The 26,211-nt window shown below is 40.2% G+C and overlaps 1 protein-coding gene across 2 annotated transcripts; it reads right to left on the bottom strand.

Moving 5' to 3' along the window:
- Nucleotides 1–2,216: 2,216 nt before the first annotated feature.
- On the bottom strand, nt 2,217–25,869 carry uevld (UEV and lactate/malate dehyrogenase domains). Of its 2 annotated transcripts, XM_023984706.2 has the most exons (12): nt 25,725–25,868; nt 25,321–25,405; nt 25,142–25,207; nt 24,696–24,859; nt 20,927–21,068; nt 10,222–10,316; nt 9,670–9,775; nt 7,569–7,739; nt 7,167–7,331; nt 6,224–6,314; nt 5,085–5,208; nt 2,217–4,379 (listed from the first exon to the last, which is right to left on the bottom strand). In XM_023984706.2, the coding sequence occupies exons 1-12, from the start codon at nt 25,764–25,766 to the stop codon at nt 4,215–4,217; spliced, it is 1,416 nt and encodes a 471-aa protein (XP_023840474.1). In that variant the 5' UTR covers nt 25,767–25,868; the 3' UTR covers nt 2,217–4,214. The 2 variants fall into 2 exon arrangements, with proteins under 2 accessions (XP_023840474.1, XP_023840475.1); XM_023984707.2 differs by lacking the exon at nt 25,321–25,405 and having other exon boundaries at nt 25,725–25,869.
- Nucleotides 25,870–26,211: the final 342 nt, after the last annotated feature.

Raw genomic sequence — 26,211 nt, 5'->3', positions numbered from 1 at the left:
GTTAAACTGTTCAACTATTGTCTTTCTCTCTCTTTGAGTCAACTACTCACCACATTTTATGCACTGCAGTACTAGCTTGCTGTAGCTTATGCTTTCGGTACTATATTCATTCTCTGATCCTTTGATTGGGTGAACAACATGTCAGTTCATGCTGCAAGAACTCTGATAGGTTGGAGGACGTTCTCCAGAAGTTGTAATAATTACTGTGTAAGTCTATGGAAGGGGGTGAGAACCAAGAGCCTCCTAGGATTTGTATTGAAGTCAATGTACCAAGAGGAGGTCTGAAGCTAACTGTCCTCCGGCTACACCATGGTGCTACCCTACAGAGTGCTGTTGAGGCTACTGTAGACCTTCATTGCAAAACAGTGTGTTTTAGTCAATTATTTGGTGACGTGAATATATTTAGTTTGGTTTTATCTAAAAAGGATAACTTTTCAAATGTTTTACTTAAAAATTAAAAATAAATCACTGAGGAGCCTCCACTGCACAGCTACGGGCTGTAGCCAGGCACTCCGTGTTGGTTCATACATAAGAACAGCCTTAAGCCGTAGTACATTGGCCAAATACAGTGCCTTCGGAAAGTCATCAGACCCATTGATTTTTCCCATATTTTGTTACGTAACAGCTTTATTCTAAAATMGATTATATTAAATAAAAATCCCTCAGCAATCAACAACACAATATCCCATTATGACAAGGCAAAACGTTTTGGGGGAAATTTTAGCAAATGTATTAAAAATTAAATAATTAAATCATTGAACAATATTTATTTTTTACTATTTTCTACATTGTAGAATAATAGTGAAGACATCAAAACTATGAAATAACGCATATGGAATAATGTAGTAACCAAAAAAGTGTTAAACAAATTATATTTGAGATTCTTCAAAGTAGCCACCCTTTGCCTTGATGACAGCTTTGCACACTCTTAGCATTCTCTCAACCAGCTTCATGAGGTAGTCACCTGGAATGCATTTCAAATAACAGGTCTGCCTTGTTAAAAGTAAATTTATGGAATTTCTTTCCTTAATGCGTTTGAGCCAATCAGTTGTGTTCTGACAAGGTCATCAAGAACTACGATGAAACTGGCTCTCATGAGGATCGCCACAGGAATGGAAGACCCAGAGTTCATTAGCGTTACCAACCTCAGAAATTGCAGCCCAAATAAATGCTTCAGAGTTAAAGTAACAGACACATCTCAACATAAACTGTTCAGAAGAGACTGTGTGAATTAGTCCTTCATGGTCGAATTGCTGCAAAGAAACCACTACTAAAGGACACCAATAATAATAAGAGACTTGCTTGGTTCAAGAAACATGAGCAATGGACATTAGACCAGTGGAAATCTGTCCTTTGGTCTGATGAGTCCAAATTTGAGATTTTTGGTTCCGACCGCAGTGTCTTTGTGAGAGTAGGTGAACGGATGATCTCCGCATGTGTGGTTCCCACCTTGAAGCATGGAGGAGTAGGTGTGATGTTGTGGCTGTGCTTTGGTGTTGACGCTGTCAATGATGTATTTTGAATTCAAGGCATGCMTAACCAGCATGGCTACCACAGCATTCTGCAGCGATATGCCATCCCATCTGGTTTGCGATTAGTGGGACTATCATTTGTTTTTCAACATGACGATGACCCAACACCTACAGGCTGCATAAGGGCTATTTGACCTAGAAGGAGATTGATGGAGTGCTGCATCGTTTGGGCTCCTGAGTGGCGCAGCGGTCTAAGGCACTGCATCTCAGTGCAAGAGGAGACACTACAGTCCCTGGTTCGAATACAGGCTGAATCACATCCAGCCATGACTGGGAGTCTCATAGGGCGGAGCACAATTGGCCCAGCGTCATCCGGGTTTGGCCGAACTAGGCCGTTGTCGTGACTATGTCGTTAATGTGACAACTGCTGTTTATCGAATAATTAACTATGTTTATAATTACGTGATAAAATGAATCCGGTAATCATTAACTCAGTAACCTGGGGCACCATGGGAAAAGTTTCTTTAATGAGTTTCCGTTTCCCAAATTAACTCAATATCAGAATATTGATTTTACAGCAGTCACTAATTAATTACATTTACATTTAACATTTTACATTTAAGTCATTTAGCAGACGCTCTTATCCAGAGCGACTTATTTCCTCTACAGTCTCATCCTGAATGTCGGATAATTCGTAAATCTGCACAAACCRGTGTCTCACTAAATAATTCCGTACCAGACCAATTTATTTAATTATTTATTTACCAACAAGCTAAATTATATAACATACATAAACAGCTATTGATTAGAACTTAGTACAATGAAACAGGTCCCTAGCGGACCAACACGATATGACACATGTTACACAAGATGGGGATTTAGAAAGAGAGAGTGCACATGAGAGAAATTAACATTACATACTCTGGCAACAGTTCTGGTGTACATTCCTGCAGTCAGCATGCCAATTGCACGCTCCCTCAAAACTTGCCACACATCTGTGGCATTGTGTTGTGACAAAACCACATTTTAGTGGCCTTCTGTCTACAGCACAAGGTGCACCTGTGTAATGATCATGCCGTTTAAATCAGCTTCTTTATATGCCACACCTGTCAGGTGTATGAATTATCTTGGCAAAGGAGAAATGCTCACTGACAGGGATATGCACACATTTTAAGAGAAATAATGTAACTCCTTCCACGTATTTCATTGTTTTCAAGAGAACTCATAYCTCCTCGTTGATTATCCCTTACATGTAGTCTGAAGGTGAGAAACATTATGTAAGAACCTAAAACATTTGAAATTGAAGAACCATTTTAGGGGAGATTGCACTATACACCACCTGAAAACACATTCATTTCAATGTAATTGAATATTAATACAATAACCATAATTTGCTAATATTCGACATGAATCGTCATTTAACAATGCTTACCTACCTCTGAAAGCTATTTGAAGTAAAGAAATTTGTAGTATGTTTTAGATTACTAAAATGCTATGCAAATTGTCATTCTGATGTGGCATTGACTTCTCAACTGCCTGGTAGAGCCCTGTAATTTCCAAATTAAACAAAGTAAAAATTTWAAAAAAGAGAGGAAGTTCTTATGAGTTGTTATTAATGACATTTAAGGTGAAATATATATTTTTTACATTCAAAGAGACAGTTAAAGGGTTATTAATAAACATACAAATCTTTACTTTAGTATTTAATAGCATTTCATCTCCAGCAGTTGGTGTGTATGTACAACACCAGGTTTCAACGTTTCTTAACACACACAGCAGGTAGTTTAGCAAGGCATATTAAGCAGAAGGCACTTTATAAAGCCATTTAACAACATAGTGAAAAACAGCATAAGACAGCAGTAAAGTAAGGCCATTAAGCTTAGGTCGTGTTCATTACGGCACGCAATCGGAAAAGGTTTTGCATCGGAAAAGTCAAACGTTTCTTATTGGACAAGTCCAGGTAGTACCTCCATGTTCCGTTTGGTGCCACAAGAACACGACCCAGCTTTATCCCTCCACCAAAACACGGCATACATTTCAACAACAAGCCACACCTTCACTGTGGTTAGGGGATGTGGAGTGCAAAGAAGAGCACTGTACAAATGTGCATAACAACGTAATAGTAATGACACCGAGTAAATATTTGGTAAATTAAGATTTAGATGTTAATTTTTGTTTCCTTCTCTAAAAAGTCCAGGAATGATAGGCATACAGAAATATAGCATTGGAGTGCTGTAAATAAGCTGTTAAATATATAATAAAGACATCTTTCGGATACCTTTGCATACAATTTTCTTCATAAATAATGAACAGTTACCTTCACCATTCAACCAGATTACATTTCATTTTGGAAAAGTACGAGAAAGTAAAATCTTTCATCACTTGAACTTTACCCTTTCTCGTCATCTATGCCAGTGTGTGCAGGCTTTGGTTCCAACCCAGCACCTAACAACAGATTCCACTAAACAAAAGCTTGACAAGTAGTAGATTAGCTGAATCCGATGAATTAGTACAGGGCTGGGGCAAAAACCTGCCCACCCTACTGCCTTCCAGGTCTAAGACCTGGTTTCCCAAAAGCATCTTAAGTCTTAGAACCGTAGGATCCTATTGTTGTAAGATTAACCTAGCCTTAAGACGCGTTTAGGAAACAGGGCCCGGGACTGAAGAACACTCATCCATGCTGAGCGCCGATGGCCTCATCAGTCAGATTGATTGGCTGGGTGTGCTGCCCGGGGCAGGGCATCATATCCTGAGCTGTGAGAGGAGGGCACAGAGCGACGTGACGCTCTCCCTCAGTCTGGCATCCTCTTCCTGTCCCAGGGACACGCCTGCTAGACGGGTTGAACCCGACACCCCCAGGACACAGGGTAGGCTGAGGAACACCTCCGCACCGATACCGCCCCAGCCCTGAAACACACACGGGGAGAAACTCAATAGCATACTCCTCTTTGCCCTCTGTCCTTGCCTCCTTCAAACCAATTGGAGGAGAATGTCAGCGAGGGCGAACTTCTGGCTCTCATATCCAATGGGTTTTGAGAAGGAGACGAGAAGGACGGGAGGAGTATGCTATTGAGATCATCCCAGGGAAACGGATAGGGACACACAAAACTTAACACACAGGTACAGGATGCGGCACAGAGCACAAGCTGAGAAACATGTGACAGCAGTGCATTTTTGTCAAAAAAKCCTCTCCTCCAACACATCAACTTGAGCTGAGGTGTATATAGTAAATTGTGGTTTCTCGACCTAGATTGTGTTCATTCGGCATGCAACAAAAAACGCTTTTTAAACATTTTGCAATGGAAAGCAAAAATAAGCTTCTCATTGGACAAGCCCAGGTAGTCCCTCCCCGTTTCAGTTAGTCTGTGTGTAACTGATGTGAAATGGCTAGCTAGTTAGCAGGGTGCGCGCTAATAGCGTTTCAAATCGGTGACGTCACTCGCTCTGAGACCTTGAAGTAGTTGTTCCCCTTGCTCGGCAAGGGCCGCGGCTTTTGTGGAGCGATGGGTGACGATGCTTCGAGGGTGGCTGTTGTCTATGTGTGCAGAGGGTCCTTGGTTAGGGGTGGGGAGAGAGACGGAGGCAATACTGTTACATGTGCAGCTGTGTTACCTGTGCCAGTGTAGAGACAGAGTGAGTCTTCCTCTGGTCCACCAGGATACTGTGGCTGATGTCAGCGATAGACAGACCCACGGACCAGGAGCGTTGGCCACGGCCCTTCAGCATCTCAAACGCCCTGCACAAAACAGGAAACTGGTCAACGCCATGTTGGCCCATTCAGCTAGAGTAGGAAAGTATTCACACCCCTTGACTTTTTCCACTTTGTTGATTCAAATGGATTTCATTTATTTTCAACGATCTACACAAAATACTCTGTCAAAGTGAAAGAAAAATTCTAACATTTCAACAAATATTTTAAATCATGAAAAATWAAACACTATCTCGATTAGATAAGTATTCAACCCCCCGATTCAATACATGTTAGAATCACCTTTAGTAGCGATTACAGCTGTAAGTCTCTAAGAGCTTTCCACACCTGGATAGTGCAACATTTGCCCATTATTTTCAAATTTCATCAAGCTTTGTCAAATTGGTTGTTGATCATTGCTAAACAGCCATTTAAGTCTTGCCATAGATTTAAGCCAATTATAAGTCAAAACTAACTCTGCCACTGAGGAACTTTCAACACTTTTGCTAAGCAACTTTTGCTAAGCAACTCTGTTTTAGGTTATTGTCCTGCTGAAAGGTGAATTAATCTCCCAATGTCTGGTGGAAAGGAGACTGAACCAGGTTCTTCTCTAGGATTTTGCCTGTGGTTAGCTCTATTACGTTTATTTTTTATCCTGAAACTCCCCAGTCCTTAACGATGACAAGCATACCCATAACATGATGCATCCACCACTATGCTTGAAAATATGGAGTGGTACTCAGTAATGTGTTTTATTGGATTTGTGTGTTTTTATGGATTTGACTCAAACATAACACTTTCTATTCAGGACAAAAAGTTAATTGCTTTACCTCATTTTTTAAAGTATTACTTTAGTGCCTTGTTGCAAACAGGATGCATGTTTTGGAAAATTGTATTCTGTACAGGCTTCCTTCTTTTCACTCTATCAATTATGATAGCATTGTGGAGTAACTACAATGTTGTTGATCCATCAGTTGTTTTCGCCAATCACAGCCATTAAACTCTAACGGTTTTAAAGTCACTATTGGACTCATACAACCTTGTTGTTGTTTTTGTTACTTACCGGTCTAACAGAGGTTTGGTAGCTTTGGATCTGGGTGCGATCTCTGGATGTTGGTGGCTAGCCCCCATCAAAATGTTACTCAACACAGGGACTGCAACACAAAGACAGATTGTGAGTTTTATAGAAATCCCATTAATATCTAGAGATAATGTATTAAATGGCTCCTGTGCTCCACAGAGAGTAATAATAAACATTCACTGCAAGTAGATACTGCCTTGGTAGTTTGGTATGCAATATTTCCCCTATATTCATTTAGCAGCGGTAGGCCACTGCTTCTAAATCATTGCCAAATAAAGGATTACACKAAAAAAATTGGGGGAGATCCAGGATGGTAAAATGTTTTCAGTGCAATATGCAGAAATGGAGGAGCCTAATTTCACTGTGTGACAAAACAAGCAATGTGTAGAGAATAATTTTACCATCTAAACCATCTAAACCGCTGTGAAATATATTTTCAGTTGTTTATAGTTGGTGTACAAAACCGAAAGTAAAAGATGCAAAAACGAAACGTAAGAATGGGAAGCATAGAAATAGCTCACATAGAACAGATTTACAGTTTCTTAGACTTGCTTTCAATGAGAATGACAGATCTACACCTAAAATGTCTATGTGAATTTGGTCAGGTCGCCCAAAAAGTTACATCATGCAGCTATAAATGACTAAAACCAAAGTATGTAGAAATGATCATGTAGCTAAATATATTTTTTATAAGATCAGTTTGAGCACTAACAATGACCAAAATAAAACTAGACAGAATCTAGCATAAGCCATGGCAAAATGTGTACAAATTAGCTTTAAAAAATGCAAAATGTTGTCACTGCGGCCAAGAGTAGGACCTCTAACATTTGGTCGGAAACCACGCCTTCTGGCCATGCCATGCAACCCACCATGCTAACTTTGCCACCACTGCTGAAAGAAATCCTCAGACCTGTCTCTATCTTACCCTTGTTGTCTGAGAGTTCTCCTATGACCCAGGCCTGTTTGTGTGTGTTGAGACTGATGTCCAGGACGTGACAGAGACGTTCAGAGTCCAGGTTACACCCCGCCCCAATCACCCTGGATGGTGGCAGGCCGCTCTGTCTCCACGCCACGTGGGTCATGATGTCCACTGTCAGAGGTCAAAGGATAGGAAAAGAAGGGGGATGGGAAGAGGAGGGAGAGAGAGAGGGATATTAGAAAAGAGGATTTATGAAATTTTCGCAGATATTTTTTGTGGACAGTAAATCATACACCAATGCCAATAGGAGATTTGATCACAATTTTTCTGTATTTCCCATGACATTTCTAGTTCAGTGCCTTCTGCTGCTTTTGACTGGTAGGTGTGTGTGTGTGTGTGTGTTCAGACCTGGTTGCGAGGCGATGAGCAGCACAGCGTTGGGGCTAAGGCGGACCAGGCCTGGGATAATGCCCCGGTACATGTCCACGTTGGTCTGGACCACGCTCACGTACGACTGCTTGTTGCTCCACGCGTTCGCCGTCACCACGATCACACTGGAGTCGGCAGACGCCGACATGTCTATCATTGGAAAACAAGCGGTTCTTCAACAAAAGTGGAGTATCTTAAGGCCCCATTGTCACACGCGTTTTTTGGGAAAGTGGTAGCCCCAGCGTTGATAGTCATCCCTTGAATAAACATCCCTTTGAAAGAAGGACCTGCACGCTCCAACATACAGTGGCTTGTGAAAGTATTCACCCCCCTTGGCATTTTTCCTATTTTGTTGCCTTACAACCTGGAATTAAAATAGATTTTTGGGGGTGTTTGTATAATTTGATTTACACAACCTACCACTTTGAAGATGCAAAATAAGAAAAAGATAACATGAAATAAGACAAAAAAAAACTGAACCTGAGCGTGCATAACTATTCACCCCCCCAAAGTCAATACTTTGTGGAGCCACCTTTTGCAGCAATTACAGCTACAAGTCTCTTGGGGTATGTCTCTATAAGCATGGCACATCTAGCCACTGGGAGTTTTGCCCATTATCCAAGGCAAAACTGCTCCAGCTCCTACAAGTTGGATGGGTTCTGCTGGTATACAGCAATCTTTAAGTCATACCACAGATTCTCAATTGGATTGACATCTGGGCTTTGACTAGGCCATTCCAAGACATTTACATGTTTCTCCTTAAACCACATGAATGTTGCTTTAGCAGTATGCTTAGGGTCATTGTCCTGCTGGAAGGTGAACCTCTGTCTCAGTCTCAAATCTCTGGAAGGCTGAAACAGGTTTCCCTCAAGAATTTCCCTGTACTTAGCGCCATCCATCATTCCTTCAATTCTGACCAGTTTCCCAGCCCCTGCCGATGAAAAACATCCCCACAGCATGATGCTGCCACCACCATGCTTCACTGTGGGATGGTGTTCTCGGGGTGATGAGAGGTGTTGGGTTTGCGCTAGACATAGCATTTTCCTTGATGGCCAAAAAGTTCAATTTTAGTCTCATCTGACCAGAGTACCTTCTTCCATATGTTTGGGGAATCTCTCACATGCCTTTTGGCAAACACCAAACATGTTTGCTTATTTTTTTCTTTAAGCAATGGCTTTTTTCTGGCCACTCTTCCGTAAAGCCCAGCTCTGTGGAGTGTACGGCTTAAAGTGGTCCTATGGACAGATACTCCAATCTCCGCTGTGGAACTTTCCAGCTCCTTCAGGGTAATCTTTGGTCTCTTTGTTGCCTCTGATTAATTCCCTCCTTGCCTGGTCCGTGAGTTTTGGTGGGCAGCCCTCTCTTGGCAGATTTGTTGTGGTGCCATATTCTTTCCATTTTTTAATAATGGATTTAATGGTGCTCTGTGGGATGTTTCAGATATTTTTTATAACCCAATCCTGATCTGTCCAAAACTTTGTCAATGACCTGTTTGGAAAGCTCCTTGGTCTTCATGGTGCCCATTGCTTAGTGGTGTTGTAGACTCTGGGGCCTTTCAGAACAGGTGTATATATACTGAGATCATGTGACAGATCATGTGACACTTAGATTGCACACAGGTGGACTTTATTTAAATAATTATGTGACTTCTGAAGGTAATTGGTTGTACCAGATCTTAATTATAGCAAAGGGGGTGAATACATATGCACGCACCACTTTTTTTTTTTTTTAACACAATACAATTTTCCATCATCTATTTGGCAAACTGTGTTATAAATCATCTCTTATTTTTATAAAGTGATTTGAGCTTTATAATTAAAATATCAGTCCTAAAATGGTTTACGTCAAGCCATGCATAATGTTTTTAAAGTCTCATGGAATGTAGGCCTACAATGAACACCACATATCGGCAACTGTAGGGGATATCATAGAAGTCAACACCTATATCCATGTTGAAATGTTATGGCATTTTCTCAATTGGTTTTGTTGATAGGCCACTCTGATAGGACTGCATTAGTGTACAGTTCACTGCTGCTCTACTGGGTAAAAGTAGTGTCTAATACGTTTGTAGGAGATGTACCTTTAGATACCTCCACCTTCGGTAAGTTGAAAATCTCTAGATCCATGCTACCACCTTTGGTGGAGCTCTCGGCTACYTCAATGAAGACTAGTCTATCCACTTTACCCTATAAAGCAGAGAGAGAGAACATAATATGTGAACTCTTCACTGTTATGAAGGATACATGGGATAGAAATGGTGATCAATACTCAAAACACATCCTTTCGACACAACGGATTATGAAAGGCTTGTTATATCAATGTACCTGGGTCGTGTTCATTTGGCACCAAAAGCAAAAAAACAAACTGAAACAGGGCGATCTATAAATTGTTTGTCAAGTAGGTTTAAATACATTTCACGTCAAAATCAGCCTTTGATTCTGCTTCGTGACAACATTTGCAACCTTTTGGAGGGAGGGCAAAAAGTAGAGGCTGAAATAAGTACTACATGGACTTGTCCAATAAGAAACACAAATTTCAATTTCTCGTCACAAAAGGTTTCCTGTCGCGTGTCCTAATGAACACGACCCGGTTTTAACATTTGAGTGTCAAAGCAAAAAAAACGCAGTCATACTTTTGCCAAAATACTCATCACTGATGCCATTCCCAAGTCTCCGCCCCCAATGACTGTGACTTTGTTGATTAAGTGATCGTGATGCTGTACTCCACCTGTGATAGGAGGACATGGTTTGAGTTAGAGCCAGGGGTGTTAATGTCAGGTGAGATGTTTAGCTTCAGAATGCTGCAAACAGAAATGTACCAAACAGAGATTACGCTTTTCCCAGTTCTACATGACAGACAATCAGATCTGTTCTAAATTATACATTTCAATCTAAACATTCTGCAATTTACCACAGCATCCCTAGAGAAAGCTGGCTTGGACATTCTTGGCAAACTATCAGACCCAGCCACGGCTTAATCTGGAGTTTGCGTTGTCGGTTTCTGGTTTCATCAGATACCGACACCTTGAATATCAAAACGCTCATTTGTAGTAGGTGACAGGTTTCATTGAATGAAGAAATACACTTTGGACATAATTGTAGTATAAAGCGGTCATGTGTTATCCTCTGGGCCCAAATATAGCCTTACCTTTTTAAACCCAATGAACCATTCAGCAAGCTGCATTCTGGCAGTATATGTCTAGAAAGTCTGGTTTCCCAGACACAGATTACGCCTAATTCTGGACTGAAAAGCATGCTCAATGGAGAATCTCCATTGAAAGTTGTTTTAAACCCAGGGCCCATATCCACAAAGCTCATATACACTACCGGTCAAATGTTTTAGAACACCTACTCAGTCAAGGGTTTTTCTTTATTTTTACTATTTTCTACATTGTAGACTAATAGTGAAGACATCAAAACTACGAAATAACACACATGGAATCATGTAGTAAGCACAAAAGTGTTAAAGAAATATTTTTTTCAAATATATTTTAGATTCTTCTAAGTAGCCACCCTTTGCACACTCTTGGCATTCTCTCAACCAGCTTCACCTGGAATGCTTTTACAACAGTCTTGAAGGAGTTCCCACATATGTTGAGCACTTGTTGGCTGCTTTTCCTTCACTTGGTTGAGGTCGGGGGATTGTGGAGGACAGGTCATCTGACACAGCACTCCATCACTCTCCTGCTTGGTAAAATAGCCCTTACACAGCCTGGAGGTGTGTTGGGTCATTGTCCTGTTGAAAAACAAATGATAGTCCCACTAAGCGCAAACCAGATGCGATGGAATATCGCTGCAGAATGCTGTGGTAGCCATGCTGGTTAAGTGTGCCTTGAATTCTAAATAAATCAGACAGTGTCACCAGCAAAGCACCCCCACACCATAAGAACTTCTCATCCATGCTTTACGGTTGGAAATACACATGCAGAGATCATCCCTTCACCCACACCGCGTCTCACAAAGACACAGCAGCTGGAACCAAAAATCTCCAATTTGGACTCCAGACCAAAGGACACATTTCCACCAGTCTAATGTCCATTGCTCGTGTTTCTTGGCACAAGCAAGTCTCTTCTTCTTATTGGTGTCCTTTAGTAGTGGTTTCTTTGCAGCAATTTGAACATGAAGGCCTGATTCACGTAGTCTCCTCTGAACAGTTGATGTTAAGATGTGTCTGTTACTTGAACTCTGTGAAGCATTTACTGATCCTCTGCAGCAGAGGTAACTCTGGGTCTTCCATTCCTGTGGCGGTCCTCATGAGAGCCAGTTCCAGTTTTTGCGACTGCACTTTATTTAACCAGGTAGGCCAGTTGAGAACAAGTTCTCATTTACAACTGCGACCTGGCCAAGATAAAGCAAAGCAGTGTGACAAAAAACACAGAGTTACATATAGGATAAACAAAAGTACAGTCAATAACACAATAGAAAAATCTATATACGGTGTGTGGAAATGGAGTAAGAAGGTAAGGCAATAAATAGGCCATAGTAGCGAAGTAATTACCATTTAGCAAATTAACACTGGAGTGATAGATGTGCAGATGAAGATGTGCAAGTAGAAATAKCGGTGTGCAAAAGAGCAAAAAAGTTAATAAAGACAATATGGGGATGAGGTAGGTAGTTGGGTGGGCTCTTTACAGATGGGCCATGTACAGCTGCAGCGATCAGTAAGCTGCTCAGACAGCTGAAGTGAGGGAGATACAGTGGGGAGAACAAGCATTTGATACACTGCCGATTTTGCAGGTWTTCCTACTTACAAAGCATGTAGAGGTCTGTAATTTTTAATCATAGGTACACTTCAACTGTGAGAGATGGAATCTAAAACCAATATCCAGAAAATCACATTGTATGATTTTTAAGTAATTAATTTGCATTTTATTGCATGACATAAGTATTTGATCACCTACCAACCAGTAAGAATTCCGGCTCTCACAGACCTGTTAGTTTTTCTTTAAGAAGCCCTCCTGTTCTCCAGTGTGCAAAGCTGTCACCAAGGCAAAGGGTGGCTACTTTGAAGAATCTCAAATATAAAATATATATTATATTAGTTTAACACTTTTTTGGTTACTTCATAGTTGATGTCTTCACTATTATTCTACAATGTAGAAAATAGTAAAAATAAAATAAAAACCCTCGAAATGAGTAGGTGTTCTAAAGCTTTTGACCGGTAGTGTGGAAATATCAAAACAACTCCAAAGCAACTGAATGTGTAACATGGAACCACTGACTCGCTAGCTTTTTTATTATAAAGACACCGCTTAAACTCTGACGCTCTCTGGTGGCATTTTGTAAACTACGCATAATATTGTATACTACATTTCAGAAACAATGCGACTACTACAGAGCCCAAAATAGAGCATGCCAAAAAAAACTGAAATGTAGTTTGTTTTTCAGGAGGGGTCCCACTAATTTTCCCCATGTTGGGGAATAAGATATTTTTAAGTCTAGGTTTGAAATAAAATATGTCTCCAATTACTGTTCCAATTTTTTTAAATATATATTTTCCATAGAAAGCCCTTTTAAAAGCGCAGGGCTTGTGCAACGAAACGTTGATATAGTTGTGTTTTTATATTAGTTTTCATTTCAATTATTTTAAAGATTTTATTCCGTTTTCAGATCCACTTTACAATAGTTTATTTAGTTAAAAGTTATATAAAAACATGTCTATATTATTTAGTTTCAGTTTTGTTGTTGGACTAAAAGTTGCCAATGCGTAGGAGGTTAGGAGCCATTTAGTTGCTGCTGTTTTTTGGGATGTCACTTCTTGACACTGTGGGCAGTAGGGCATAAGGTGATTGGTCTGGTCATAGGTTAGGTTTAAAAAGGTAGACGGTGTAGATGCACAAAGTAAACAGCAGTAGTGGGTCAATTTCCGCAACAACCAGGTGTTGAAGCGCAAGGCTAAACTTCAGGGGCTGGTTTTCCGGACACAGCTGTGTAGTCTTTCAATCAAGATTCTCAATTGAGCATGCTTTTTAGTCCAAGACTAGGCTTAAATCTGTGTCCAGGACACCATCCCTATATCAAAACTTTTTTACCATTGCAACATTTAATCGGTTTTGGTCCCCTAGCTATTATGTTGTAGCTGTGTGCAGTGCACCCGAGCACATGCACAGATACTCTGTGTGACTATGTGAGAACAAAGTTTTGTATCGTGCTAATCTCAATGGGCGTATTCGAGCGGATTGTTTTGTCAAGTCGCCTTATAAACTGTGTTGCATTCTGGGGATAAAAAAATTGTCCGACCTGCATGAACTTTACAAAAATCATGTGATCAAAAGGTCATGACCTTTTGACTGCGGTCCACTGCAAGTTACTGCAGTTGCTCTTCATCAACTTCATCCTGCAGGGGTGATGATGTGGTAGGCACAGCTTGTCCCATTAATTAATCGCAAAAATGTAGGATTAGCTGATAACTACAAAAAACAAAACATTTMAGATAATATAGAGAATCTGGAACTATTTATTGATCAGCATTTTGATGTGCTGGAAAAATAAACGGATACATCGAAGTGAACAAGAGAAGACCTTTCCTCGAGTTCTGCGAGCAAACCTGAAGGGAAGCCGCCGTCTAAAATTCCAAATGTAACATCGGAGGGTGACGTTTTTATAACTCCAGAAGATAGAGCATGGCCTTACAAGCATGAGAGAGCAGTTAAAAAAACTGGATCTATTGCCTGGGCTACTGGGGGAGGTTGAGGACTTAAAAACAGGAATGGATTACAGTAATTAAATGGAAGAAATACGAGTGGAAATAAGACATTGAAAACTACCGCGGACTCCCTAAAAGACACTACAGAGAGGCTACGGTATGATAATAAAACAATGAAAGCGGAATTACTTGATCTAAACTAGAAGTATGAAAAATAATATTGTTATAATGGGAATAAAGGAGGATGAAAATAAAAACTATCAGTCAACAGAGGAAAACAATCAAGGTGTTCATGAAACGTAATCTCAAGATGACGGACGAACAGGTGGAAACATTTGATTTTCAAAAGGCTCACCGTTTTCGGCGGCAGAGCAGAGGGAAGGCCCTGTCCGATCGTAGCTATGCTAACCCACTAAAAAAGAAAATTGCCTTGTTATAACAGGGTAGGGAATTGAAGAACACCCCATTCTCTACTAATGAACAATTTCCCCATGAAATAGTGGAGCGAAGATGTGCCCTGTACCCCACTTTCAAAAGGCTCCGAGCAGAGAAGCAGAACGTTCATCTAGTGGTCGATAATTTATATGGAAACAACCAAATGTTCAAGGACTCGAAGATTACAACATGGCTGTGAGTGATAGCTACTTCCTGTTGAAGTAGTCCCCGATACATATTTGCACCGCATTACAGTACAAATATGGATTCATTTGTTTTTCACCCCAAAAAGAATTCTGCATGAACAACTTCAAAAATATATAAAATAAGGTTGGATTTATGGTAATGGAGAACGGGTATGATTAACTTATCCTTTTTCTATTTAGGCAATATGGAGCTTTGGACGTAATATCAGGTTTTGATTTAGGGGAAGGCGAAGATGTACCTTTTTTCTTTATTTAATTTGAAGATTGTACATTAGAAATACCAATGCTGTTTTTTGTTTGTTTGATATGATATGGCCCGATTGTAGAGGTCTGGTATATTATGACTTAAAAGCTGTTAAATAGTGCAGCCCTTGTTCGCCGATGTGAATCGGAATGATTAGCTTTTAAGATAAAACTGAATAAATATGAATAGATTTATATAATTAAAAACCTGCCTAGGTTCTCTATTGGAATAGGCCTATACGATCCTAAAATAATTGGTGTTATTACTGTTAAAAAAATTGTGTTTACCAATAGAATGGGCGGATGGTGAAGTAGACATACTTGGTATAACATTAAAAAAATATAAATGAACTTACCACAATTAATTTCAATAGAAAGTTTGCAAAAAATAGATAAGATTCTGCAACCATGGAGAGGTAAAAACTTGTCTATTTAAGGAAAAATCACATTGATTAACTCTTTGGTCCTACCAGTTTACTTACTTACTAAATGGCACTGCCTACTCCAGATGACTCATTTTTTAAATCATATGAGCAAAAAAATATTTCATTTGATTTGGAATGCTAAGCCAGACAAAATTAAACGTGTCTATTTATATAATGAATATGAGTTTGGGGGGCTAAAATTAATTAATATTAAAGTTTTTAAACCTCTCACTAAAAGCTTCACTCATACATAAGTTATACTTAAACCCAAAATGGTTCTCCAGTAGATTATTAAGAACAGTTTATCCTCTGTTAAACATGTGCCTTTATAAGGATTACAACTTCAAATTTCCGACTAATTGAAAATGAGTATCACCCTTTCTTAAAACAAGCCGTACAAAGCTGGTTACAATTTCAGATTTATCCTCCAGAAAAGAGAAAACAAATATATATTACAACAAATGCTATGGTTAAATTCAAATATACTGTGGAAGGACCACCAGAGGGCAGGCTGGGCTCACGGATAGTAGCCCAACAAGGCATGTGAGACAAGGTAACCAGAGGCAATTAAGCACAGCTGGCGGTACTAATGACATTCTCTTTCCCCTATAAGAGAGAGGATGGAACCAGCAGAGAGGGGGAAGACAAACRATCTCTGTAGAATGGCTACCAAGAGAGGGGAGCTATCGAAGAAGACCCATTAAGACTATGACAAATCTGTGATTGTTATTATAGTTTAAAGATAATCGTCTTGTGTTCCTGTGTCATCTAAAGAAGATGTATGTTGTTCCTTGGGAGATTCTCATTGTTTGTTTTGTCAGAAATCTCTCAATGTGTTCAATCAAGAAAACCTACTCGTTTATTCCACCTATCCGCTTTAGTGACACCAAATTACTTGGTCCGCTCACAATACTGATTAATAAAAAAACTTTTTTTATGGATTTCTTTTTTTTTAAATGGTATTATATTTATTAATGATACTATGAATTGAAACAGAGGAGTTACAGTTGAAGTCAGAAGTTTACATACACCTTAGCCAAATACATTTAAAAACTCAGTTCTTCACAATTCCTGACATTTAATCCTAGTAAAAATTCCCTGTRTTAGGTCAGTTAGGATCACAACTTTATTTTAATACTGTAAAATATCAGAATAARAGTAGAGTGTTTTATTTCAGCTTTTATTTCTTCCATTACATTCCCAGTGGGTCAGAAGTTTACATACACTCAATTAGTATTTGGTAGCATTGCCTTTAAATTGTTTAACTTGGGTCAAACGTTTTCAGGTAGCCTTCCACAAGCTTCCCACAATAAGTTGGGTGAATTTTGGCCCATTCCTCCTGACAGAGCTGGTGTAACTGAGTCAGGTTAGTTGGCCTCCTTGCTCACACACGCTTTTTCAGTTCTGCCCACAAATTTTCTATGGGATTGAGGTCAGGGCTTTGTGATGGCCACTCCAATACCGTTACTGTTGTCGTCCTTAAGCCATTTTGCCACAACTTTGGAAGTATGCTTGGGGTCATTGTCCATTTGGAAGACCCATTTGCGACTAAGCTTTAACTTCTTGACTGATGTCTTGAGATGTTGCTTCAATATATCCACATAATTTTTCTGCCTCATGATGCCATCTATTTTGTGAAGTGCACCAGTCCTTCCTGCAGCAAAGCACCCCCACAACATGATGCTGCCACCCCCGTGCTTCACGGTTGGGATGGTGTTCTTCGGCTTGCAAGCCTCCCCCTTTTTCCTCCAAACATAAAGATGGTCATTATGGCCAAACAGTTCAATATTTGTTTCATCAGACCAGAGGACATTTCTCCAAAAAGTATGATATTTGTTCCCATGTGCAGTTGCAAACCGTAGTCTGGCTTTTTTATGGCGGTTTTGGAGCAGTGGCTTCTTCCTTGCTGAGCGGCCTTTCAGGTTATGTCGATATAGGACTCGTTTTTACTGTGGATATAGATACTTTTGTGCCTGTTTCCTCCAAATCTTCACAAGGTCCTTTGCTGCTGTTCTGGGATTGATATGGGACTTTTCGCACCAAAGTACGTTCATCTCTAGGAGACAGAACACGTCTCCTTCCTAAGCGGTATGACGGCTGCGTGGTCCCATGGTGTTTATACTTGCATACTATTGTTTGTACAGATGAACGTGGTACCTTCAGGTGTTTGGAAATTGCTCGCAAGGATGAACCAGACTTGTGAGGTCTACAATTTTTTTCTGAGGTCTTGGCTGATTTCTTTTGATTCTCCCATGATGTCAAGCAAAGAGGGACTGAGTTGAAGGTAGGCCTTGAAATACATCCACAGGTACACCTCCAATTGACTCAAATTATGTCATTAGCCTATCAGAAGCTTCTAAAGCCATGACATTTTCTTGAATTTTCCAAGCTTGTTTAAAGGCACAGTCAACTTAGTGTATGTAAACTTCTGACCCACTGGAATTGTGATACAGTGAATTATAAGTGAAATAATCTGTCTGGAAACAATTGTTGGAAAAATGACTTATGTCATGCACAAAGTAGATGTCCTAACCAACTTGACAAAACTATAGTTTGTTAACAAGAAATTTATGGAGTGATTTAAAAACAAGATTTAATGACTCCAACCTAAGTGTATGTAAACTTCCAACTTCAACTGTATGTCACATACGCAGTTATCGAAAATATATGGGAATATCTGCTCAATCCAAACTTACAACCAACTGACCGCCACACTACCACAAAAATGGAGGCGGCAAGTGGAAAAGGGAGAAGGTAGGGAACTTGTTTGCCTGCCATATATTAAAGATACAAATTGGCTGACAGGAACTGGCATAAATAGAAAAATATACCAGTTCCATTTGAGGACAAAAATGTTGACGGCTGCGCTATACAGGTTGAAAAATAAATGGGAAGAGATTTGCAATGTACCAATTCCATGGCATATGGTTTATGAACTGGTACAAAAAACGACACTTGATTCAACACTTAGTTGTTCAATTTAAATTATTATATAAAATTCTTGCCACCAACAGAATGCTATACATATGGGGCATACAACAATCTCAGCTCTGTAGATTTTGCTGCGAAGAGTCAGAATCAATAGGGTCAATACCAGAATAAATGATCTATTAGAGACGGGATTAAAAGAGCTTATGTTTGTTAATGTATTATTGTTATGCGACTGCTTTATATAAAAGTACCATGTTTGTAAAATGTGTATGTAAAATGTTCACATATGTAGCAAAAAAACGAAAAGATATTTGTCCCCCGAAGAGGGGAGGGGTTAATAAAAAGTTAATCCTGCAGCCATCCCCCGCATTATGGGAAGCTCTATTGTTAACCAATCATTAGGGATGTTTTTGTTTAACCCACGCGAATGTGACCAAAGACATTTTTATTTGCCCAGATTTGTGTACAATGGATATATACAAATACATGTGTTATGAGGCTCTCACTTCTTGATTGTGCAATGCACATATTATATTACGAGTTCCGTACAATGTGTGATATGGGGGGGTTAATGTTTATTTCAACATCGTAAAGAAAACGTTTTAAAAACAATGGCAACACTGAGCCTCGCAGTTGGAAAACTGACTTTCGGCTTTCACAGATGCACCTCCCTCAACGTTTCGGCTGCCTTAGCGCTGTGTTTTACACATGGGAAACTGTTAAGCGTGAATCAAGAATGCTCCACCACCCAAAGGACATCCAGCCAACTTGACATAACTGTGGGACGCAATGGAGTCAACATGGATCAGCATCCCTTTGGAACGTTTTCGACACCTTGTAGAGTCCACGCCTAGGGCTGTGGAGGTCACTACACTTGTCAGCAGGTGATTGTCAAGTGAATAACTGTTGGTCTCACGGTTATTGACTGTTAATTAGCAAACATATTTAGCATCTCCTGGCTTCCAAACATAGCCTACAAGCCACTGATGCAGACATTTGGAACATCTACATTTTAAAAAGTCTAATAAATCCATGTAATATAGCTTACACCTTCACAATAAATCCATTATTTATATTAGACAGGTCTAAAGAAGCATGATATGAAGAAAATGTAGTCTATTTCAGAAGCAAAGAATAGCATACTCTGAGTTGTTCTTATGTTAGGTCCTGATCTGGCTGTGCCAAATGGCTGTGGGCTACACTAGTTCATTTAGCAGACAAGATTTGCTAAGAATTGCGTGGCATTATTTTATAGTATTAAGAATACAATTGAACCAAGCTGAATAAAATAGAGAGGATATTTTCTCCAAACGATTTGAAGAAGTGCGCACTATTCTGTGTTGAGCGGTTAACAAAGAAATAGGTACTCCTATATACTTAATTTAGAGTTAAATGTAACTTTAGCTATTCTATTCAAACGTTGGGCTATATGTTTTGATTTTTAATACATTGATGCGACTAATGATGATTTGAAAAGAGAGTTCTGCTTTGTTTTTTGCGCCGGCTGTACACTTCATCAGTCTCAAATATCACGGCAACATCCCCTTTGTGGCCATAATGCACCCTAAAGAAATCCATGCCTTTTGCTGCCAGTAGCCGTTGTGTCCGAAGTGCTGTGTTGTGCCCTTCTCCCTGAGTGCTGAGTGCTCCGAAGCACCTCTCACTCACATGGCTCTCCATCACGTGATCGGGTCTTTCTCACAGGCTACAAGCGAAGACATCAGGGACCCAACTCCACACATCCTTATCCAATTCCGATGTGATTATTGAAGATATTCGAATAACATTTACTTTGTCAGCCAACAAGATGAGTAAGCCTAACAAACTGCAAAAGCACTAGCCTATATCAATCTACTACCATAGTACATAGGTTGACCTATTCTATTCTGTGCGAGAAATAAATATTCCAAACACAGTCTGGGACAGTTTTGGTATGCAATAGATTCCAAATTAATACAACCAAGAGCATAAAACCCCCCCACTGCAGATCAAAATGTTTAGCTTAAAATTGATCAACTATTAGGCTATTTCTTCACATTATAAGCTTACAAGGCAGTAGGATATATACGCGAATGTTCCATTAGCGGGAAAACACCATCATCAGAAGTGACCGCAAATGTGATTATGCATGTAATGATTTTATTATAAAGATTTAGAGTGAAATTTATGCCAGTTAGGCTCTACACCCCTTGTAAAGTGGCTTTAATGCGCTTAATTTTCTTATGACATTGCCAGCAGTAAGATTTGAGTTCCCGGTACCGGGTCCAAAAACAACCACTCAGAGTTTAACTAGTACTGGTTAGGACAGCTCATGAGGTGATGAGATACCAACATCAAACCAACCATATGTGCAGAATTAGCCCATTTTGGAAATGTTGGATTCGCCACTGCTCTTAAACCATTTCATCTGTGTCCGGCAAACCAGGCAAATAAATCTAGTCTATATACCCACCTTCATTGATCTTCAGGTTGGAAACGAAGGCCAGCAGCTCATTGGGGTCTCTGTTGTCTCCTGTGGACTTGGTACCCAGCGGAGGCTCCTCCTCAAACTGGGAGATCATCTCAGCCAGGAGACCTACTACAGACGACTTGGGCTGAAGAGGAAGACACACAGCTTAACAATGGGAGAGACAGGATGCCTCAATGTCATCGATCTGTCATGGTCAATGACATGAGAATTTACTCCATCAAAAATGCTTCATCAAAGAATGAATAACATGACACTCGCACAAATTTGCTACATTTGAGGTGGAGCTGAAAAATGAAAGTCACACTCAACGTTACTTCCATATGTATTGTCCATACTAGTGTACCAGGCTCTTCAATCTTTTCTTGATTCCTCACATCCTCTCTTTTCTCAAAACACACTGGAGAAGAAGCCCAGAGGGCAGAGACCTTTGACATTATCCTCCAGTAAGGTAGAGAAGGATTTTGTTACATTACAGCCTTACTCTAAAATTGATTAAATCATTTTTTTCTTCATCTACACACAAAACCCCAGAATGATGAAGTGAAAACACATTTAGACATTTTTGCAAATGTATTACAGATAAAAAACAGAAATACCTCATTTATATAGTATTCAAACCCTTTGCTATCGGTGCATCCTGTTTCCATTGATCATCCTTGAGATGTTTCTACAACTTGATTGGAGTCCACCTGTGGTAAATTCAATTGATTGGACATGATTTGGAAAGGCACACACTTGTCTATCTATATAAGGTCCCACAGTTGACAGTGCATGTCAGAGAAAAAAAACAAGCGATGAGGTCGAAGGAATTGTCCGTAGAGCTCCGAGACAGGATTGTGTCGAGGCACAGATCTGGGGAAGGGTACCAAAACATTTCTGCAGCATTTGAGGTCCCCAAGAACACAGTGGCCTCCATCATTCTTAAATGGAAGTTTGGAACCAACAAGACTCTTCCTAGTGTTTTCTGCCAGGCCAAACTGAGCAATCGGGAAAGAAGGGCCTTGGTCAGGGAGGTGACCAAGAACCCGATGGTCACTCTGACAGAGCTCCAGAGTTCCTCTCTGGAGATGGGAGAACCTTCCAGAAGGACAACCATCTATGCAACACTCCACCAATCAGGCCTTAATGGTAAAGGGGCCAAACGGAAGCCACTTCGCAGTAAAAAGGTACATGACAGCCCGCTTGGAGTTTTCAAAGGGTAACTAAAGGACTCTGACCATGAGAAACAATATGCTCTAGTCTGATGATACCAAGATTTAACTTTTGTCCTGAATGCCAAGCGTCACATCTGGAGGAAACCAGGCACCTCTCATCACCTGGCCAATACCATCCCTACGGTGATGCATGGTGGTGCCAGCATCATGATGTGGGGATATTTTTCAGTGGCAAGGACTGGGAGACTAGCCAGGACTGAGGGAAAGATGAACGGAGCAAAGTACAGAGAGATCCTTGATGAAAACCTGCTCCACAGCGCTCAGGACCTCAGACTGGGGCGAAGGTTCACCTTCCAACTGGACCATGACCCTAAATAGCACAAAGCCAAGACAACGCAGGAGTGGCTTTGGGACAAGTCTCCGAATGTCCTCGAGCGGCCCAGCCAGCGCCGGACTTGAACCCGATCAAACATCTCTGGAGAGACCTGAAAATAGCTGTGCAGCGACGCTCGCCATCCAACCTGACAGAGCTTGAGAGGATCTGCAGAGAATAATGGGTGAAACTCCCCAAATACAGGTATGCCAAGCTTTGTCGCGTCATACCAAGAAGACTCCAGGCTGTAATCGTTGCCAAAGGTGCTTCAACAAAGTACTGAGTAAAGGGTCTTAATACGTATGTAAATGTGATTTCAGTTTTAATTGTTTATAAATTTGCTAAATTTTTTACCTGTTTTTGCTTTGTCGTTATGGGTTATTTTGTGTAGATTGATGAGTGGAAAAACGATTTAATCAATTTTCGAATAAGGCTAACGTAACAAAATGTGGAAAAGAGAAGGGGTCTGAATACTTTCCGAATGCACTGTACATGCAATAGTATCTCTTGCGCTTTTGATAATGATTTCACAAGGCCTATTTCACATGATATGCCTAAATACTTAACCACTAGGCTAATGAATACTTTTCTTTCAATTATTTGGGCTTATGTTAACTTATACTGAACAAAAATATAACAATGAAACAATTAAAATGTTTACTGTTTCTGTTCATATAAGGAAATCAGTCAATTGAAATTAAATTTATTAGGCCCTAATGTATGGATTTCACATGACTGGGCAGGGGCGCAGCTATGCCCATCAATTTGGGCATCAGGCCCAGCCAATGAGAATGAGTTTTTCCTCACAAAAGGGCTTTATTACAGACCAAAATACTCCTTAGTTTCATCAGCTGTCCGGTTGCCTGGTCTCAGACAATCCTGCAGGTGAAGAAGCCGGATGTGGAGGTCCAGGGCTGGCGTGGTTACACATGGTCTGCGGTTGTGAGGCCGGTTGGACATACTGCCAAATTCTCTAAAACGGCATTCGAGGCGGCTTATGGTAGAGAAATGAACATTCAATTCTCTGGCAACAGCTCTGTTGGACATTCCTCAAAACGTAACATCTGTGGCATTGTGTTGTGCAACACAATTGCACATTTTAGAGTGGCCCTTTGGTGTCACCAGCACAAGGTGCACCTGTGTAATGATCATGCTGTTTAATCAGTTTCTTGATATGCCACCCCTGTCAGGTGGATGGATTATCTTGGCAAAGGAGAAATGCTCACCAACAGGGATGTAAACAAATTTGCACACAAAATTTGAGCTAAAAAAGCTTTTTGTGCATACGGAAAATTTCTGCAATGTTTTATTTTAGCTCATGAAACCAACATTTTACATGTTGCATTTATATTTTGGTTCAGTATAGATTGTGTTCGATGAAAATTAGACCTTTCAAACGTTGTATGCAACCTTATCGGCAAGTGACTTGATGCCTACAGTTGTAAAGCGATTTAGAATTGTTAAAACGGGAGTGAAGTGTTGATAATAATGGCAATTATTGCAAAATTATTATTTGAACATCCATCAGAATTGGTTAAAGGTTATGCATGCCAATGAAACAGTATAGCTTCCGTCCCTCTCCTCACCCCAAACTGGGACCCTCTGCACACATCAACCACAGTCACTCACGAAGCATCGTTACCCATCGCGCCACAAAAGCCGCGGCCCTTGCAGAGCAAGGGGAACAACTACTTCTAGGTCTCAGAGCGAGTGACGTCACCGATTGAAACACTATAAGCGCGCACCACCGCTGACTAGCTAGCCATTTCACATCGGCCACACCAACATATAACATACTATATAATAATTAAGAGTAGGCAACGTGATCGTGATAGTCAGGCGAAAATTATATAGAATTTTTATTGCAACATTTGATGTACAGTAATTTACCGTGGTTGTCTGAAGCAACACGTGCTATGATATTCACAGCTGCCAATGCCTCATCGCGATTAGTGTCATCACTATCTTACCTTGCGGTATACCTCAAACTGTTGTGATTACCAGCTGAGAAACGTTTATGAGTTGATTTTACTCCTGGCTCAGAGTTTGTATGGGCAGTGTCTTAACATCATCCTAAAACCTACTCTGAGCTGGGAGTTGTCTTTTCAGAGATGCTTGGTGGATACAGGCCCAGGTCTTGGTCAGCATGGATTTCCTTTCCGTCAAGAGAAACAACAGTGATCAACTCTCACATATGTATCTGTGTAGTAGAGCCTCCTCTTACATGGTCCCAATTGTGGAGGCTGGGGAGGTAGATGCGTCCTCTGGCGTCCACGTGTTTCCCCTCCCTGATGACCATGTTGGTGGATGGCCTCAGCAAGCAGATAGGGGGGGTGAAGGGGAAGGAGTCCATCAGCCACAGCAGGATGGGCAGGTTGTATGAACGGCCTGGGAATTATACAGCATGGAATACAGAACTTACTGTACATTAACAGTAAATCCATCTAACTTTGATAAGTATTGAGATATAACCGTTCAGCTACAATCAGTCAGTACTTGGGTTGACAATAACAGTGGTGGTGTTGAACCTGTGTAGTGGATGGAAAAACTAAAGTAAACTCAGTTCACGCTAGCTACATGTTTTGCATTATGGTTTAACTATTTACCCACGTTATTCATTACGCCTTTACCCATAAACTTTTTAACACTAACATGTTAGATAAGACTCACCTTCATATTTCACTGGTATGTTGCCAATCAACTTCAGCAGATCTTTTTGGGTGCCGTCACTGAAAGCTTAGAAGAAACATGTGATTTATGTTTATTTTTATTGACAGATACAGAAACAGTCTGTCCAATCAAACTCTTCACAGGGCCATTAGGTGATCATTCTGATGAAGCCAACGTACTGTATGTGCCAGCTACTGGTTTCATCGCGGGATGAATCCGGTGAACTTTCTGCAGCTCCTCAATAGCAACATCACGAAACTTGTACTGATATAATAAATAAAAAAATGACATGATGCGATTTAGTTGCCTAGTTAGTTAGCTAACTAGCTAGATACAGAACAATGTTAAGTAATGACAATGAAATGGAGACAACTGAATTTCGTGGAAACTTCACTTGTGGTCTATTTACTTCAGACTTCCTTTAGGGGCCTGAGCAGCCTGCAATAAAGCTGGTTTAACCGGTAGTTAGCTGATCAATTTGACAATAGTATGAGTAACGTTAGGGGGTATTTAAACAAACACTAGCCAGCTAGTCACACAGAACGAACTAAGACAGAAAGAAGGATATAACTTTGACACAAACCCTTGACAGTATCTTCTTTATTGCTTCCGGACTGAGATCCATGGTTTACCATCTGTTGATTAATAATGTGTAGTGAAGGAATAAGGTTTTGTGATCTGAAGCAGCCCAAACTAGCTTTAAATAACTTGACAGCAAAACACAAACTTCCGCAAAGTAAAAAGGGGCGTCATTACCAGGTACGGAAACCCGAAGGGAAGTTCTATCTCAGCACCTCAATCGAGGTAGAATTTCTCAGAACAGTAATCTGAAGCATAGTTTTCAACATTGTAATTCAAATCTGTGTGAAGAATCAAAGATGAATACCTTCGTTTCAGTTAACCTATTATTAGAGGAAGCATATGTTTAAAAGTGACAATATTTTTTGTAATCAATGTTGTGATAATTCCAGAGCAGCTCACCTACATCTTCATATCATCAGAATGAGAAATATCTCATGTTTGAATGGTTTGAAAATAAATCATATCTGCATGGTCATGGACAACACTCA

This window comes from Salvelinus sp. IW2-2015, linkage group LG4q.1:29, assembly GCF_002910315.2.
Source record: "Salvelinus sp. IW2-2015 linkage group LG4q.1:29, ASM291031v2, whole genome shotgun sequence".
In the NCBI taxonomy this organism is placed as follows: Eukaryota; Metazoa; Chordata; class Actinopteri; order Salmoniformes; family Salmonidae; genus Salvelinus; species Salvelinus sp. IW2-2015.
Note: the sequence above shows the minus strand (reverse complement) of the source record. Positions and strands in the feature narration are given on the sequence as shown.